This window comes from Lissotriton helveticus, chromosome 2_1 (genome assembly GCF_964261635.1).
Source record: "Lissotriton helveticus chromosome 2_1, aLisHel1.1, whole genome shotgun sequence".
Classification (NCBI taxonomy): Eukaryota; Metazoa; Chordata; class Amphibia; order Caudata; family Salamandridae; genus Lissotriton; species Lissotriton helveticus.
This window is the reverse complement of record NC_136059.1, coordinates 827500111-827519463: the sequence shown is the minus strand read 5'-3', so window position 1 is coordinate 827519463 and position 19353 is coordinate 827500111. Positions and strand designations below refer to the sequence as shown.

The 19353-nt window shown below is 43.9% G+C and overlaps 1 protein-coding gene across 1 annotated transcript in view; it reads right to left on the bottom strand.

The window, feature by feature from the left end:
- The window catches only part of HSD17B4 (hydroxysteroid 17-beta dehydrogenase 4), an 867876-nt gene that overhangs the window by 598080 nt on the left and 250443 nt on the right, over positions 1-19353 (bottom strand). The window contains exon 8 of the mRNA XM_078675560.1: positions 4542-4729. Within this exon, the coding sequence (XP_078531686.1) occupies positions 4542-4729 (188 nt within the window). The remainder of the gene's footprint in view (positions 1-4541; positions 4730-19353) is intronic.

Here is a 19353-nt window from a genome sequence, read left to right as displayed (position 1 = left end):
AAACTAGGCTTTACTGCCCGAGGGGGACGCAGGCTTCCCTGCCCGAGGGGGATGCAGGCTTCCCTGCCCGAGAGGGACGCAGGCTTCCCTGCCCGAGGGGGACGCAGGCTTCCCTGCCCGAGGGGGACGCAGGCTTCCCTGCCCGAGGGGGACGCAGGCTCCACTGCCCGTGGGGCACGCAGGCTTCCCTGCCCCAGTGGGGGGCGGGTGCAAAGCAACAGAAAATTAAACAAGCGCTGCACCCTGTGTTTTATTAGTAACATGATCCACGACAAGGGAGGATTGCAGCTGCCACCCTTCATGCTACTGCTCGCTCCTGAGAGCAAAACGTCGTGGGAGTGAACCATTGGAGAAGAGGTGGGACATGCACTCGCCTTTGGCCATTTGCGTGCTATGATTATTGAAAGCCACACACAAAGGACAATTTAATGTGTGGGAGGAGTCAGACCCAAATGGACAAGTGTCGGGAAGTGTGGAGTGTTCACAAGTAGCCTCCCATAGAGCAGCGCATGCGCGCTACGCTAGGCTCCACCTAAAAAGGGAGGATTAGGCCTGGACAAAGGTTTATTTTTCCCGGTCAAATTGGCATTTTTAAATTGCACACAGGCTGCAATTGCAGACCTGAGATAGGTTTTAAAGGGCGACTTAAGTGGTTGGCACAACAAGTGATGTAAGCTCACTAGTAGCATTTAATTTACAGGCCCTGGTTACAGGCCCTGTTTACATGTAGTGCCACTTTACTATGGTTTTCTAAGTAAATTAAATGTGGGAATCAGGTGTTGGCCAATTTGACCATGCTTAAAGCAGAAAGCACATGCACTTTAGCACTGGCTAGTAGTGGGAAAGTGCACAGAGTCCTAAAGCCAACAAAAACTTATTTCAGCAAACAGGAGACGGCAAAATATTTGAGGGAAGACGACACCAAAGGTTGTCAGGTCTAACACTGGTGTTTCCCTCTTCAGACATTCAACATTTATATTAGGCCTAAATCAGTACACTGCCAGCCACTAACCCACCCCATTCTTACACTTTGCTCTGAAGTGTTACACTGGCAAGTTCCCTGTAGCACTATGCACACAAACAAATGTGCTCTAAAACTAATGAAATATGCATAATTGTCAGAGGAGTGACATGTACAATTGAGTCCAACAATGCAATTCCTGCACAACCCATCTAACTACGAAACTGTATACATGTCCACTTCCACGGATATTCATAATGTCCCCTTTTCACGCTGTCCTCCCTCAATTGTTACGACGCAAGAATATAACATGCCCTCATGCTGACACATCCAGTTCATTGTCCTCGCGTTCTGATTATCTGCATCATCACCTTGCCATGTGCAAATTAGAGGTGTTCATGATGATAGTGGTGACACCTTTAGTCCATCATACTCCTCACCACAAAGAATCCACGACAGGTAGCCCTCACATAGCATCCCATATTGTGACCGACATCTGCACATTCACAGTGGCACTTATGATGCTTAGCAATTTGTTAACTACTGTCAACATACATTTCCCAACATCCATTCGCACAGTAAGAGACACTTCTGCTTTTCCCATTATCCATCTGCATAGGAAATGACAAAACTAAGATTCCCATTATTGATCTGCAGAGAAAGAAACATCACTGTTTTCCTGCCAAAACAGTCTTTGAAAGAAAAAGCCAAGTACGAAGACTACATTTCCCATCTCCATCTGCAGAGGTAGTGACACCACTTCCTGCCTTCTCCCAATTCTCAGGGTGTCCCATCGTCATGATCAAAGGGCAGACACAAACAAGGGCTTTGCCTGTTAGAGCCTAGAATGGCCTTGGGCCACAAACCATATCCCAGTGAAATCAAGAAAGTAAGATATAATTGTGTGCCTTATCCAGCACCCCATGCTGCCAATCCCCACAATCACTAACAGATTGAGACAACCCAGATACTCGCAAAGCATTCACACAAATCAAAGACCCTACTTAGTACACCTCCCACACACCCTTAAACTACATTTAAACTCATTCCAACTCATGGTAATTGACACTCTTTCTCTGCAGTACTCCACAAACCAGACATCACAGACCTCATCAACTATCATAACATTGAACCCCTCTCACTCTTATCGTCCCCAAAGTTTCACACATTCTAGATGTCCTACATTCCACAGGCTACAACGTCTATTGTGTGGAATACACACATAAGAATGGAGGAGGCATCTCCGGGATCCATAACTCCTCATGGTCCTGCATCCAAGGCAGCAAGTAACACTCAACTCCAAGGAGCTGCTAACATGTAATGTTCCGTCTCTCTGCAACTCAGAGCACGCTAACACCATAATTTAAATCTTTTTAACTTAAAACATAAAGAGTCACCCTCTTCATACTCATCAACGTACTCAACTTGATACAGTGTGTCACACAACCAATACATTTCAAAGGCCGCAACCTCAATCTTGTCTTTTCAACATTACCAAACACCCAGTGCAAGCCACCCATACACATGGACTGGACTGATCACTTTACCATTCCTATCTCTATGCTCAGCATACCAACAAATCAAGGCCAAAACAAATGAAAAGACTGTCAAATACTTCTCCATAGAAAACCTAATGGCTGAACTAATCTCCCACCGTATCATCTGCACGTCTGACGCCAACACCCTTCTAAACAACTTCAACATTTTTGGGAAAAGTTTGTGAATATTAATGCCCCAATTACAAGATGGAAGTGCAAGCACAAGCCTTCATTACCCTGGCATTCTAAAGACTGTGCTGTATAAACAACCCACCTGCACACAAGAAAGAAAATGGAAAAAACAGTACTCCTGAGGACCGCTTGAAACTGAATATCAATATGCAGACAGCTCATCACAGCAGGCAAAGTTCTAAACCATCATCAATAATCAAGACACTAACGGAAGCAGAACTTCTGTTCAAGAAAATCAAGCACTGCATCAACAGCCTGCTGGGCCAACCTATTCCTCAGTCCACTAAAGAATGCAATGCCATCACCCTCTTCTTCATTGAAAAAATATAGGAGCTCCAACAGTACATCGATGATACCAAGACTGATTCAGCTCTTACACCCATCCCTTCACATAGAATCCCACAATGGTCAGCATTCAAAGCCGCCAGCTCACAGATCTGACTGACATACTGAACTGTCTCAAAGCCACTCTTACTAGGATGAGGCCCTACAACCATACTTCATCAAAGCTTTCTGTGGAGATGCTTGCCTAACCCTACTTATCATGGCCAATGCCTCCCTCAAAGCATCTTCACAAAAACTTTCAAGAATGGCCAAATCCTCCCACTCAAAGAAACCTACACTAGACTCTGGTGACTTCACCAACTACAAGTCCATCACTCACCTACCACTCATCGGCAAGAGCACTGAAAAAAAGTCCAAGTTCAACTCCAAGGTCACTATAATGCTAACCTCCTACACGGCCACGAGTCTGACTTTGGATCACACTGCAGCATGGAGACAACCAACATGCATATTGTTTATTATCCATCTCTTGGCCACAAATGAAGATAACTCCTGCCTCCTGATACTGCTGGACCCTTCAGCTGCCTTCGACACAGTTGACCATCCTACTCTCATACGCACCCTTGAGCAACGGACGGGATTCATAGGCAATGTCCTTCACTGGTTCTCCTCCTACCTTTCAAACAGACACCAGTTTCTTCTCATGGACACCTACAGTTCATAAACACCCTTATCACATGTGAGAGTCCCCCAGGGTTTCATACTGTCTCCTGTCATCTTCAACCTTTAAATGGAGCCACTTGGTGCTCTACTCACAGATAAAAGCATAAAAATTCACCAATATGCAAATGATACACAGCTCTACCTGAAAATCTCCTGTACTTCAGACATCTAAAGTCTCAAACATTGGACTCGGAAGCCCAGCACCAACCTGAATCTAACCCAGCCAAGACCGAATTCCTGTTATTTGCCAAGAGCAACAAACAAGATACAAACCTGGCTCAAGGAGATGAACCTTTGTTTTTTTTCGAATGCCAAGTCTGACAAAAATGTAGTAAGTTCAATGTTTTAAAATATACCTGACAAACACAGGAGAAAAAGAACCAAATACCAACTAACTACCAAATCTTGATGCGAGAATTGCACAGACATAAAAAATTTCAAGAAGGTAAACTGATGGATTCAATGTACAGATTGACTCAATATTTTTCTCAACCATGACACAGCCAAAAAGGTGTTGGGTATTTTTGGGAAGATGATTTTCATATTGAGTAGTTCATAATACCCTATCAACTAAGCCTGTGTATTCTTTTCAAACTTCTAGAAAACAGTAAGAGTTTAACAGAGAAGGGGTCAGGTGAGAGACAGGAGACTGTCATATATAGCATAGGCCCAAGGCATAGAGCAGAATAATGGTACAAGGCAGTTATGTGGGTAACACCTTTTACATGGAGCAAGTACCGCTTTTGTGTATTCGATAGCTAGATTAGAATAATTGCAACAGATTTTGAACTAAAGATTTGGTTACCCTCGAAGGCATGACTGAAGTAAGAGGATAAACCTACCTGGTGGCATGACAGTCTCAGTCAATCTGGATCCCGCAAGAGGCGCAATGGTATTACTAAATATGTTGTATTTTCTGCCCTCAATTGCCAACGTATTTGACAAACCCAGAAGCCCCAGTTTCGCAGCACTGTAATTTGCTTGTCCGAAGTTGCCATAAATTCCAGCAGCTGACGCAGTCATTATTATTCTAAAATTAAAAAAATAAAACAGACATGGGTAAATGTCCATCAGTGAGTCAGTCAGTCAAATAAGTTTTATTTGGCTTACAGAGAGCCATAAAAGCACAAGTTAAAACATACAACAATAAAAATAATAACTTATAAAGATCAAAAAACAAAGACTTAAAAACCAAGCTCCAGAACAAAAGTAGCCAAATACAATCATCAAAGTGCATTATACAGACTTATACCCATTTCTTACTCTTAGGGCACCATGCAAAAAATTGACCAATGTAACATAGATTTCCAAATTACACAGCTTTTGCAAAAAGATAAACGCCTCTCTGTGAAACTGTTATCTTAGATCTGTGCAGGGTGGGGGTCAAAGAAGCCTTCCGAGGAAGGGAGTATAAGTGGCAAAAGAGAATAAAGGGAACGGTGCTTTGTTTGGAGGTTTTATTACAAGGGCAACTTGGCATAATGCAATTCCAGTCAACATCATTGGGAAAGACCAATGGTAAAGGTAAGGTGGTAAAATGAAAGTCATATAAAATCTACTATTTGAATGAAAAATGTATGTTCGATAAAATTCACATCCCGGCGATGTTTTATTGGAATTGAAATTAGTGTAACTGCCCAGTTTGTAAAAGTTGGCCTGGTGAAGGGTGCCTCGCCTATCTCTAAATACCGCTTTCACCTGGTCAATTACATCCCGCTTAATGTTTAAAGGATTAAAAAAATAGCTCAGAGAAACATAAGTACCTAAAGGCCTTTTATAATTAAACCATGGGATCGCCTGGGCGTGATCCTGAGAATGACAATCTTCCTAGATATCTTTTGAAAGAGAGGGACCTAGTTTACCCCAGATTCTAATCCAGAGTAATAGGGGATCCAACTTGAACCTGTCCTTTATAGGAGGCAAACCAACCTCAGAATAGCACATAAATGAAGGAGCCGATTGAGGGACTGCCAAAAGTCGACATAAAAACGTGTTCTCGACCATCTGCAAAGGAACCGCAAACATCGACCCCCAAACTCCGGCACCATAGGTAGCTACAGCAATGCACTTGCTTTTGTATATGCTGATCATTTCAAGCCCTAGTCAGCTTGCAAACGTGAAGACAGACTCTGCGACTCTTTGGCATTGCATTACCCTGCTGTTAAAAAGAGTGTTCCAATGCTGGATTTTGATCTATCGGGATACCAAGGTAGTTAAAGATTTTCACCCTACAAATTCCAGACCCTCCCCCAAAAAATTACACATAGCAAAAGATTTACTTCTCTTGACTTTAAGTTCGAGCTCCCCATAAAATCTTTAAACACATTTAAAAGGACTTGTAATCAGTTTGCGGTTCTGAAAATTAAAACTGCATCATCGGCATGCAGTAAATAAAACAGGGAGGGTGCTAGATTTCACCCTAGGCATACCCTTCCCTGCTTTACTCACTTGAAACTCTAGATCATTATTATAGATCACAAATAATAAGGGGGTCATCACCCACCCCTGCCTGATCCCCTGCGAGGAATTGGCAGCAGGGGAATGTTGACCCTCAGGACCATACCTCAACTTAATCAGAGAGTCCCGATGCATCCTCTGCAATAAACCAATTATAGCCTAATCTATACCAATCGTAGCCACAATGCTCCACATCTTGCACCAGTTGATCAAGTCAAAGGCAGAGGAGAGGTCAATAAAAGCTAGGGGAATAGACGCTCTCCTTGCCTTGACATACTCATGACCAGCTGAAGGGTAAGGCCTTGTTCCACTGTGCCCACCCCCCAGAGCGAAACACAAACTGCACCCTAGAACAAGCCTGATTTTCCTCCAACAAGCCCTGTAGCTAAGTGGCAATAATTCTGTCAAGAGTGCTATCTAGTTGGGAAATTGGACGATAGCAGCAAGGTGAGTGTCTGGTCCCCTTCTTAAAAATGGGGACAATCACTGCTTCTTTCCAAGACAATCTGGGGGTCCCTTACACAAAAGCTTTGAAGACAGAGGCTAAAATTCAATCAAACAATCAGGGATTTGTGAAGCTCACTACTCACCTGTGAGGGTCTCAAGGCGTTGGGGGGCACTGAATGCTAGTAGTGATGCCTTTTAAAAAGTCTAAAGGTACTCCACTGGACCTGGGGCTTTCCCTGCAGAGCTCTGATTGAGGGTGACTATAGCAGTAGCAGCCGGCATTGCTCATGGATGGGGTGGCAGGGGGTTGGGATTCATGGGGAAATCGAAGGGAAATAAATACATAAAATTTAACATAACTTTCCGCCGGGTCCTGTGTCTTCTCGGCTACTGCTCTCCTGCCTCAGAAAGGAACAGGAAGCAGGCAGCCAGGCTCTCTCCCATAAGCCAAACAAAACGATTCTAGCAGAGTTGTGATTGGTCGGGATGGTGCCAAGCCAGGGGCTAATGGGGTGGGCAAGTTCTCCATGCAGGCTGAGGAGGTCAGTGTGCGTATGACTGGTTTGGGCAGCCCGAGAGGACCGACCAAACAGTCTTTCCGCACTCAGGAGTGGGCAAACCACTCCTCCCATACCCTGCTCAAAGAGCAGAGCAGCCCCACCCATTTGCCCACCCTAAGCGCAAAGCAAGCATAAAATGGTAATAACAAAAAGTTATTACCATTTTATATTTTGGCTTTCCCGCACTGTAAGAAAGCAGTGGGGCAACGCCCCTCCACCCTAGTGGAAGAGCCGCCCATGGACTATAATGTCCTTTACAGAGATGAAATCACTGAGGTTGGAAAACGACTCCAGATTGCCAAAGGCTACCCCGTTGTGTTCTAAAATAGGCTCTGGGTTGCCAGGATTTTAAATGCTGCGATAGTAATTCCACTTCAGGTTTGGGTGGACCGCTATGTCCATTGAGGGCTTTTCATACCCTGAAAAAAATGGCTGATTGACAACACTCCAGCTTAGGCAGGTCAAGGCAGGTCTTATTAACTGCCGCTCTCTTGTTAAACACTCATTGGACATATCTCAATCCCTCTCGGATAATATTTGGGACATTCTTTTCTTAACAGAGACTTGGTTAGGGGACGAAACAAATCCCGCCTTGTCTCTGGCTATCCCACCTGAGTATCACATTCTTTGTGCTAATAGACAAACTCCTACGCATGGTGGAGGTGTTGCCATTGTTTATAGATCCTCTTGGACTGTCTCCTCCTTCCCTTATACACAAATAGAAGCCATGGAAGCTCTCCCTTTTTGCATTCAACTTGCTGCTAATTCTACTTTCACAGGTCTACTAGTTTACCACCCCCCCAAATCTAAAACCGCCTTCCTCCCGGACTTCCTGGATTATGTTCTCCAGGCTAGCTCTCGTTATGCTAATTTCACCTTACTTGGTGATTTTAATCTCCATGTGGAAGACGTATTCGATCCAATAAGTATTAATTTTCTTAACACGCTCTCTGCTGGTGGATTAAATCTTTTGATCTCTTGTCCCACGCATAAAGCGGGTCATACCCTTGACCTTATATGTTCTAATCATGCCGGTCTTGTCACTGAGGATCCTTACCCCGTGATTTGGTCCGACCATTATCTTATTCCCTTTCCTATTTTGTTACCCCAGCAAGTAAGACCTCAAGTTTTAGCTAAAACTCTGGGACGCAACTGGAGTCAGATCACTCCAGAAAGCCTAAGAGTGCAATTGGCATCGTCGACCCCCAGGGAGGCCACCGACCTAGATTCTAGGCTGATTAATTTTAATGGCTGGATCACCTCGGCTATAGATTCAATTGCCCCAATCAGGCCGATTAAAACATACCGCTCTGTCCCCTCTTCACCGTGGTACTCAGATGAACTTCGAAATTGTAAGTCTGCCTGTAAATATCTGGAGAGACGCTGGAGACTAACATACTCCACAGATAGTAAATTGGAATACAAATCTGCTCTGAAAAACTATAGGAAAAAGATGTTGGATCATAAAAGAGCTCATTTAGAGGAGAAAATTAACAATGCCCAAGGCTCTGCTAGGGAAATTTTTAATACTGTCAGATCCTTCACCAATCCCTCAGCCCTCACACGACAGTCCCAGGTATCACAATCACTTTGCAACCGTTTATCGGACTTTTTTGAGGAAAAAATAGCCATCATTTACTATTCTTTTCCCTGCAAAAATCACAATGACACTGCCGATAACCTCATAGTCCATCCACAATCCCGCCCTGTTCCCTCTCAGATTTTCTCAGAGTTCGCTAAGATCCCCCTTGATCATTCACTTGCTGAACTTTCTAGCTGCAGATCTCGTTCGCCAACTGACCCCTGGCCGGCCAAACAATATAAAGCCCTTGCATCAATACTCAATCCAGCCTTGAATAGTATTTGGAATGACTCACTGAGTACTGGCGTCTTTCCGGACTCGTGGAAACACGCACGTATTATCCCTATCCTGAAAAAGGCTGACGCTGATCCTAATGAGCCAGCCAACTACAGGCCCATTTCTTTGTTGCCTGCACCCGCCAAGGCACTAGAAAAACTGGTACAACAGCAGCTGGCAAACTTCTTGGAAGTTCAAGGGTCACTCCATAATTCACAACATGGATTTAGACAGGGCCACAGTACGGAATCGGCTCTGATCGAGATGGCAGACGCTGTTCGATGGAAATTAGATACAGGGGCGAGGGCGGTGTTGGTGCTGCTGGATTTATCAGCAGCATTCGACACCGTCTCTCACTCTGTTCTCCTCAACCGTCTCCACTCAATAGGTATCCAAGGCCAGGCCTTGAAATGGGTGTCATCTTTCTTGTCCAATCGCACCCAGGCAGTGTTTACCCCCCCCCCTTTCACGCCAGACAGCCGTCGGCTCAAGTGGGGAGTCCCTCAGGGCTCTTCCTTGAGTCCCCTTCTTTTTAATGTTTATTTTTCCCCCCTGGCCGAGCTGATCGCCCAGTTGGGAATTAAAGCCACCTCATACGCGGATGACATTCAACTGCTTTTCTCATATGAAGACATCTCAGACTCTACATTTGACCCATTAAAAGACTGCTTGCGTAAATTCGCATGTTGGATGGATAACAACTGTCTCCGACTTAATACGGGAAAGACAGAGGTCCTTTTTTTCCACCAATCATCCCCTCTGGATTCCAACCTGTGGTGGCCACATGATCTAAGTCCACCCCCCACCCCCAAAGAATCTGTAAAGAATCTCGGAGTCAGGTGGGACTCTGCTCTCTCATTTCATACTCAAGTCCAAACGGTATCTGCTGCCTGTTTTTCTAAAATAAGGATGGTTACAAAACTCATTAACTTCCTACCCAGCAATACAAGGAAAACAATAGTCCAAGAATTAATCACATCGCACTTGGATTATGCCAATGGCCTCTATGCTGGACTTGCCGCAGGCCTCTGCCATCGGCTTCAAATCGTACAGAATGCCGCAGTCCGACTAGTGTGCGGGATTTCTCTTCGAGAACACATTGCCCCTCATCGCCACTCTCTCCATTGGCTTCCAATACAGAAACGGGCTGAATTTAAGGCACTTATACTGGCTCATAGGGCAATTAAAGGGAAGGGCTCTGCATATCTCTCTTCTTGCCTCCGCCCCTACAAAAATATCAGATTTCTGCGATCAGGCTCCAAAAACCTCCTCACTATCCCGAGATTTAAAAAGATGCGATCAGGAGGAAAAACCTTCCAAATCTGAGCTGCATCCCTTTGGAATAAACTCCCGCAGTCTATTCGTTCAATTCAGGAAGAACTCCCCTTTCGTAGGGATTTGAAAACCCACCTCTTTTGCTAAATCCTTATGGAATTAGAATTACGTCATCCGCTGAAGCGCCGGGACACCCCGTTGGGGGAGCTGCGCACTATAAAAGAGACACTAAATAAATAAATAAATAAATAGTGCAGAATCCCTTGGGTGAGAACCTCTTACCAAGTCCCCCCCATGCTTCTGCTCTTAGATCTGACCTCCTAGCCTTCAGGGTAGATTTGCAGTTTCTCCTAGTGAACAGCACATCACCTTTAGAGAGTGGTTTGGAGGAGAGGACTAGTTTCAGTCTTCTATAGGCTAAAGTGCAGGCATTATTGAACCAGCCAATAGGTGACCATTTTCAAGAAGCTTTATTGTACCTCAACCCTGTATCTATGGCTATACACAAGGTCTTAAAGGCATTAACGATAATCTCAGAGAATTCCTCCTCCAGTACTGATATGTATTCACTATTCTCCATCACTATCTTTCGCAAGAAGGCCTCCTTATCCACCCTTTCCCATTTTACCCTCACACCCTTACTTAATGAGTGAAAAGAAGCCAAACTTTCTTGCTTCCCTAATGCCCCCCAACAAGTGAGGGTCCAGCAATACGGGTAGCGGGTTGTGATAGCTGATACAGGAGGCAGACACATTGTAGTCTAATATCAAATTAGCTAAGTCACAGGAAACCATAATAAAATCAATCTCACTGCCCGTTCAAGCACCATTATACGTGGGGAGTAAAGGGGCCCCCAAGCACCTCAGCAATCACTGTCTCCATACCGCCGGTAGAAGTATCCCTTTTCCCACACATCCTAGTGTTGAAATCCCCGGCCCAAATGGTCAAGGTCTCCTTGTTCTACCTACCTTGAAGGTTCACTAAACCCCTCTCAAACAAATTAAGGTTATCAGGCGATAGACAAAAACAATTGTCATACATGTGAACCAGGATCACATCAAAACTATAAGGGATCTGTAATGACAGCAGATGATAATTGGGCCTACAGATTATTACTTTAGTAGACAGACTGGTTAATTTAACAGAACATAATGTAGCTAGTCCACTCTTAGCTCTACCTGTATGAGAAGGAGTGGCAGCACTACAAACGGTAAGGTACCCATTAAGACTGAAGTTCTTAGTGGCCCAGATCTCTAATATGATATTGGCTCCATTGATTTACAAGAGCCAATCCAGATTTGAAAGTTTGGAATTAACCGTATATTCTGCAACATGATTTTCAGCCGTATCTGCCCAGCGCTTTCCCCCCTCTGAGCTGGAGTCAGGACAAGAAGACGATGTAATGGAGCCCCCTGTCTAAAGGCTCACCCTACCCAACCCGCCCTGTTGCTACCAAACAGACAGTTGTGCTGGTTGACTTCCGCTAGTAAAAAAATTCAATCCAAGTCTTCTAACGAAGCAAGAGTCTCAAAGAAGTTCCTAACCTCAACATTATACAAGGAGTTCTCTACGCTGTAGATTGACTTCACAGCCTCCTGGGGTGTTAGTTTGTTTTCCAATGCCTTGCCGCAAGAACACCCCGCTTGTAAAAGTAACCAAAAGGTAGAACCTGGATAGGGATAGGGCAGTGGTTCCCAAACTGTGTGCCGTGGCTCCCTGGGGAGCCATCAAACCTAGCCAGGGGAGCCACGCACCAAGCACTTTAATGCATTTAATGTTGACTGTTCTGTTCGCTTCAGTTAAACTAATTAGACAAACGCATGATGTCGATAATTTGTAAGTGTCATGCCACAACCTGTAAACGTAGTGCCTAATTGATGGCATGTCAAGGAAGATGACCTCCATATTTCACTGGATACCAACACTCCCAAAGTAAGCAGAAGATGCCTGCTTTATTCTTGTAGACATGTTAATATATTTTTTTCCCCAAATGCTTTTTACAACAATGCAGATATCAGGAAGTACAGTTGTCCTGTCGAGTAAGTATTAAGTATTGACATTTTTCCTTGAATCATAGGTACTTCCAGTAGACATTTCTTTCAGTACACACACATTTCTAGATGGGCCTGATCTCTCCTTGTGCACAGGTAAGTAAAATACCATATATGGCACAATGCCAAAATTTGGAAGCAAGAAAAAGGGACGTTTAAAATAAAACGAATCAGAGGAATTTATTTTACTTGCATTGATTTTGAGGCACTTTTAGGGAGGAGACAGCAAAAATAATGAAATAAAGCTGTATGTGGTTTGATAAATCACACGTCACCCTGTAGACAGGTGTGTTAACACATATGACATGGGTAGAAATGTGCATGCAAATATTCTTCAAGCACAGAAACACTTTGGCAATGGGGCCTACATGCATGAGGGTGCTATCTAGCACTTTGAGTGGGATAAAAAAAGCTTGAGAAGGTACTCTAAAAAAGGCATGGCCAGAGAAGTGTAACTAGGACTATTTTATTAGAGGCGATGTGTTAGTAATATGAAACACCCTGGGTATATGAATATAATACCTTCATCTGCTTCATCCCAATTATTTTCAGAGAGAGAAATGCAAGTACTCCTGAGGCCGGACTTACATCCACCTAACCCTCCAAAAAAAGTAATAGTGGGGAGCCACAGGCAATGGCCAATGGGTCAAGGGAGCCGTGGGTTGAAAACGTTTGGGATCCACTGGGGTAGGGAATTGAGACTGCCTCAGAATTGATATGGCAGTGTGAGGTGACTTAAAATGAGCTATTAAGCAATCCCCCGCCACTTCCTTCACACCCCGACCCACGCAAGGAGACCTTCTAATCATCATTATAACCTCCCTTGAAAGATCCCACAACCCCCCATACCTGACCCAATCCAATGGGATACTTTATTTTTAAGGTGCAAGTGTTCTTCTCTTGGCTGGGTTTTGGGGTCCAGACATTCTTCATAACTATCACATAAGGGGTATACTCCCGAGGAAGATGAGGAAAGGGATGGCCAAGGCGGATGGGGGTGCCAGCATTAACAAGGGGGTTTATTGCTTGACCTATAACCCTATCAGAATCTCTGCACCTCGCATTTTCCTGTGGAGTAGGCACCCTTATAACTTGGCCCTCTACTCCCTGGACAGTATGTCACCAGTTCCTAGTTGGAATTAGTGAACTCGGGGAGGGGGGGAAGAGGAGGGAAGGTGGTAGACTGATGAGGGAAGGAGCTGATCAATACAGGCCCTACCATAGGAGTAGAAGGGACCCCCAATGGCACAGCCTCTGGCATCTGGGCACACACAACCGCCCCCAGCTTCGTTAGTTCACTCTCAATCTTCTCCCATTGGGATCAGGTTTGTTATTCAGAAGCTCCACCATTTGGTTGCAGATAGCATCCTCTATGTCCTTAGTTTTGACTCTTTCCTCCATGCTCTCCTCCAGATAGATTGGTAAAGGTGACAGGTCCAATCTCTTAGAAATGGCCCTGCCATCAGTTCTCTGTCTTACGCCTACTCTCCTCCTGGGTTTGGCTGCACGGGGAAGTTTGTCTGATGCCCATACCAATATTACATTTGATGGGGCTTGCACCGAGGCCTTAAAGGAGCAGGCCATTGACCCTCCCTCGCCAATTTGTTTGTCAGTTAGTTGGTCCAGAATGGAACCTAAACCTGTGGTAGCAGTCACTGAATCACAGGGCAAGAGGGAGGGCAGAGAAGAGTTGGACAAACACCGCTATACCAGCTCGATTTCCATGTTAACAATGTTCAACAGCTCTATGCAAAAACACATCCAGCCTTCTTAGAGGGACCGCTGCACAGAAACTCCAGTCCCTCAGCTCCTGCAACTCAGGCATGATGGCTTGCATTGGCAATCAGCTGATCATTCTGTGGGCAGGCATGAGCACAGCAACCAGGGAGTAGCAAGTGTCCATCATAAATTACAATATTATATTATTTTCAAGAGCAAGTTAATTCCAATACTACCAAGGAGACCTTCTCTAGCATATCCACAAGTTAACATTCAAAACGAGTTACTAACAGTTATGTCCCAGAAATGGGCTTCAATGGGGGAGGGTAACGGAATGGATGTATTTCTTCTTTTACATTCAAAATGCTTATGGCATGTTGGAAGCAAACCAAGATGAAGCATTAAACAGCAAAATCAACTGCTACTGAAAAGGACACAAAGCTGATATCTTTTCTCATAAATATCCATTTATCTTCTCCAAAATTATATCTAGATTTTTGAAGCGTCACAAAGATTTTGTATTCAGACTTAGGAATACAAGAAGTATAAATTTAGGGGGTGTTTTGTGCAAGTTATTTTGATTTGATCCACCATGGACTATTTTGGGGGGAATATAAAAAACACACGTGTGTGAAAATTTAGCTAGGTCTACATTAAAGTCAATTGAAAATGGCAGAATTTCATTATGTGCTCCCTGAAAAATCCACAGGTTTCAGAGTGCATACATTAAACGTATATACCACATTAAGGATATTAACAGTATGCTGTGCATAAGTGGTATCAAAATCTACTGACGTCTCACCCCCCCCCAGTCATGACAGCTTACCCTCGTGCCCCATCGTCGGCGCGATCCACCGCCCCCTGACCGGACGGCCTCCCCCCTTCCACCCCGGGATCCCTTGGACTCCTAGCCCCCGAACCGCGCCCCCCCCTACACCCTCGACCCACCGAGTCCATAAACACCCGCCAGCCCACCACACGCTATCCTGCCACTCATACATCTAGGAAAAGTTTACCCCCATAGTTCCACGTCTGGTGGTTAGCCGGTGATTAGTTTCCGACAAGCACACATTTTTCTTTTGTTTCTTCTCCTTTATACCCGTATTAAGCACATTTATGAAGGTTTGCACGTACGCACACAGGGTCATCGCCCCCACTTACCCCCAGCCCGCATGCTATACTAAAACGACTCGGATGAGTTCCTATCATGACACCTTTAGTTTCCGGAGCTGCGCTCCCACAAGTTACAAAGTGCACCTTGCTTCATCCCTCCATGTCATGGGGCGGGCGGGCGTATCCGTTCTACAGTTAATTAATCATGGTGAATTTTATGTAACCCTACATTGTGTAAAGACTTGCGCACATGATCGATTGATGTATTCACCCCCCCCTCTTTGAGGGGCGTATACCTGTAAAACCTTAATAAAATATTCAAACAAAAAAAAGTGGTATCAAAATCTAATCGAGTAAATTTCTAACACGCTTATTTATTTATGTGTTCACCAACTGCACAAGCTTTAATGGGATATTCCCCGACACAGTCAGATGTAACTCACACCTAGGCATACCCTTTCAATTGTCTAGGTAGTCAGGGTGGCACCAATCCCAGGGGTGGGTGGCCTGTTTTCGAACTGGTTTGCAGGGGGAGTTTATCATTTTCTTAGACACACCCAAGGTGTGTGCTCAGAACTTTTCCCAGGAGAACAGAAGTTGTGTCATGTTGGATTTTGTCAGAGCAGTGTACTGTGAGGGATTCTGGCAGAGCAGTGTAATGTGAGATTGTTTAGGGCCAAACCCCCAGGAAGCAATGTAAAAGTTGGTAGGGTTTCACTTGTTGTCCAGTGCGTTTGCCCCACCCACAAACTGGTGAGACAAAATTGTCCATCTCTAGATATGTTCTTCAGAACACTTCTGGACCTGTGAAGGACAGAAAAGGGACCGCACCTGCTGTTGAACCAGTGCCAAGAGAATAAAAGGTCTGGGTCTGCTCCAACTCAGACCCAGGACAAAGAATCAGACTACAAGGGTCACTTTACTGACCTCCTGGTACACTACAGGGGTACACAAGTTGCAAGAAGTCTACATTCCAAGAGCTCAGCTGACCAATTCCAACTGTATTTGTCCTGAACTTATAAAGTGGGATAATTAGTTTTAACACCTAAGTGGTGCCCACAAGGTCCTGGAACCATGCGTGCTGTTAGAGTGTACACATCTGACCCCAAAGCCTACAAAACTGGACACTTGGATACTTTTTCTTAACCTTTCCTCCAAAAAACCAGTGGAGACTGCGACTGACACTGTAGCTGCCAAATCGCTGGTTGGAGTCAACTTTCAGGTTTCCCTGGCTGACAGTCCGCTACCAGAAAAGTTTCCAAGTCTGAATGTAGAGGAGCTTCGCCGAGGCCAATATGAAACAGAATCCGAATGCGGACGAGACCTGGCTAGGCACAGATTCCAGGCTTTCCCCGCTTAGAGCCTTCCCGCCATCAAAACCAAATGGGGAAATTTTGTTGCGGGAGCCAAGGCTCCCACTGAGGACCCATGCTTTATAAGGCCACTTACGTCAAGCCTTCCTTCAGATCCAGCCTGCAGTACAATCTGCCAATGACCTGTCAACGAGGACTCTTCTCCAGAAAATCTAGAATAGAAGGTAAACTTTATACTGGGACAAACTTGGTCCTTGTACCCGACCAGCAGTAGTTTGCTGTAAGCCTTAACTTTTGACATGGACCCGATCTGGTGTGATCAAATAACCTCGATTGGCGCTTTGAACTTTCATAAAAATCATATCTTCACTTTCTTACATCCAATTTTGATGTGTTGGTGTCTACATGTTCATTACATTTTAGTCTATCTTTATAAATTGGAGTGAGATTTTTATTGTGTCCTGTTTTCTACTTTTTAACTGTTTTGGTAATTATGAATGCTTTAACACGTTTCTCTTGGGTTAAGCCAGTCTGCTTAGTGCTACAACTACTAAGGTTGAACTCCAGTTTAAATTACTGAGGCCTAACTGGACCGGTTACAGCCCCTCCAACTAATAATCCACTTTCTCATACCATGAAAACACACATTTGGAGTGATTCTGAGAATACCCAGTCACCTCAAAGTCGAAGTCTCAATTGGTTCACTCAATATGCAATGTTGAAAAAGTTCACAAACAACTCCATACATATATCTGACTGACTATGACTTGATCTCATGAACTTTGTCAGCTGAAAGAATAAAACAAACGTGTGTTTGGTGTTTTAGGTAGTCAAAAAAGTGCTAAGGGTACAATTTGGACCTGGACAGTCAACTCTGCTCCATTCACGGAGTTTTTCGCACTCTGTGCAGGTTGCGGAGTTCTGAAAAACCCCACTCTGCTCCACGTAACGGAGTTTTTCCTCGCTCGCCAATGGTAAGATCTCAAACACATGCAAGGAAAATCCAACGCGAGACCGCTTCGCAGCGAGAATTCTCACCACAAGCGGTCGTGGATTGCCGCAACCGCTCGCGGTGAGAAACCCGTTCGCATTAAGGAAGCTGCTGCTCAAGTAGAACTTCTACTCGAGCAGCATAAAGAAGCAGCAGCATCCTGCGCTGTGTGTGATGCCATTCATGCTGATTTTACAGTTCGAGACAAACACCCAGCGCTAAAAATCAGCATGGACGGTGCAAGGTAACGCACTCCGCCGCTCGCGTAACTCCACGTAGCTTGGCGGACTTCGTGGCGAACTCCAGTCAGTCCGAGTAAAGTCTTGTGAACCTCTGAATCAAAATGTATTCTGCATTTTGAGAACCATAAGTTCTCCGTAAAGATATGCATCCCATTTTTTGTTTCTAGTATACATGTTCTTGCAAACAATATCATGTTGAATGAAGTAGAATGGCCTCCGTAGTATGGTTAGTAACTAATGCTTTGGTTAACAGCCTCCATAAAATAGCATCATGGAAACTGGTCACTGGAATCAACATTGGTTGGTTGTGTTAGACCGCAGTAGGGTATACCAGATCATCTTTCTAAATTCATATATATTTGGTTTTGTCTTTCCTTTACAAATCACTGGGATTTGTAAGCAGTTCCTCATCTTGTGATGTTAAAGATTTATCTTTGTACATTCAAAACTGATGTGGAACATGGATTTGAATAGGTAATATTATACATATCAGCAGGGCCAGGCCCCTGAAGTAGTTGAGGTTCCTCCAAGGGAAACATTTAAATTTAGAATTCAAAAGCCTTTAATTAAGGCCTCCCAAATCTTTGCAAGAATCTTTTTCAAAAGAAGTATAAAGTTCTTTTCAAGACCATTCTTACCCTACACGTGTTTCACTGCTCTAATCGGCTCTAACAAGGCTTATGTATCCAATAAGCCAATTTCACCGAAACAAGAAAGGACTTACCCCAACTGTATTTTACATGGTGAATAAAGTATTCATAACACCGAATCTCATCGATCTTCATAGATTAAATGCTCATAGCTTTTTTTTCAGTCAACCAGTCATTACATTTCACATTTTCATAAATTAATGAGAACCAGCCATGATAAAAACCCTGATATAGCCCAAGCAAAGTTTTCGTTTTTGTCTTGAGTATAAATCACAATGGTTGTGGTTTCTATGCATTATTAATATATTCACATGTGTGATGGCAGACTGGAAAGCAGATAGATTAACAGAGATTTAGATAGTGCTACATTGCCATTAGTATGGCCTCCGATCGCTATTCTGTTACTTTGCTATTGGGTTTGAGTCCTTTTTATATATATTTATTCGAAAAAATAGTACAGGCATCATTTATAACAAAATGTATCTTTTCATCTGTTAAGCTATATATTATATTTCATCATAAATAAAGACGCACCAAAGATAGCATAGAATATATAACATTTTTTAATAAAATCTTTTTGGATATACCCATAAGGTCACATCGCGTAAACCCAGCAAGGTTAGAAATCTGTGGTAGCCAGGTACACTGCCATAAGGGGGAATCCCCCGTGATCTTCTTGAACCAGTCTATGCATTTCAAAGCTTTATGCCAACAGATTCAACATAGAATATTTCCTAATGGTAGTACTAAAACAGATTAATACATTTCCTATTGTTATTGTGTTCAGTGAGTACACCTGAGATCTCACCAATTATTGTGGCCCATATCTACCTCAGTCATTTCCTTGTGAAATTATTATTTATTATATAAAGTTCAGACGTGGAGGCTCATGGTCGAACCATAGCCATGCAGTAAATGGAATTCTAGAAAGAAAGCACTTATTTTTGAATTGTTGTACAAAGATAAATGTGATCTGTG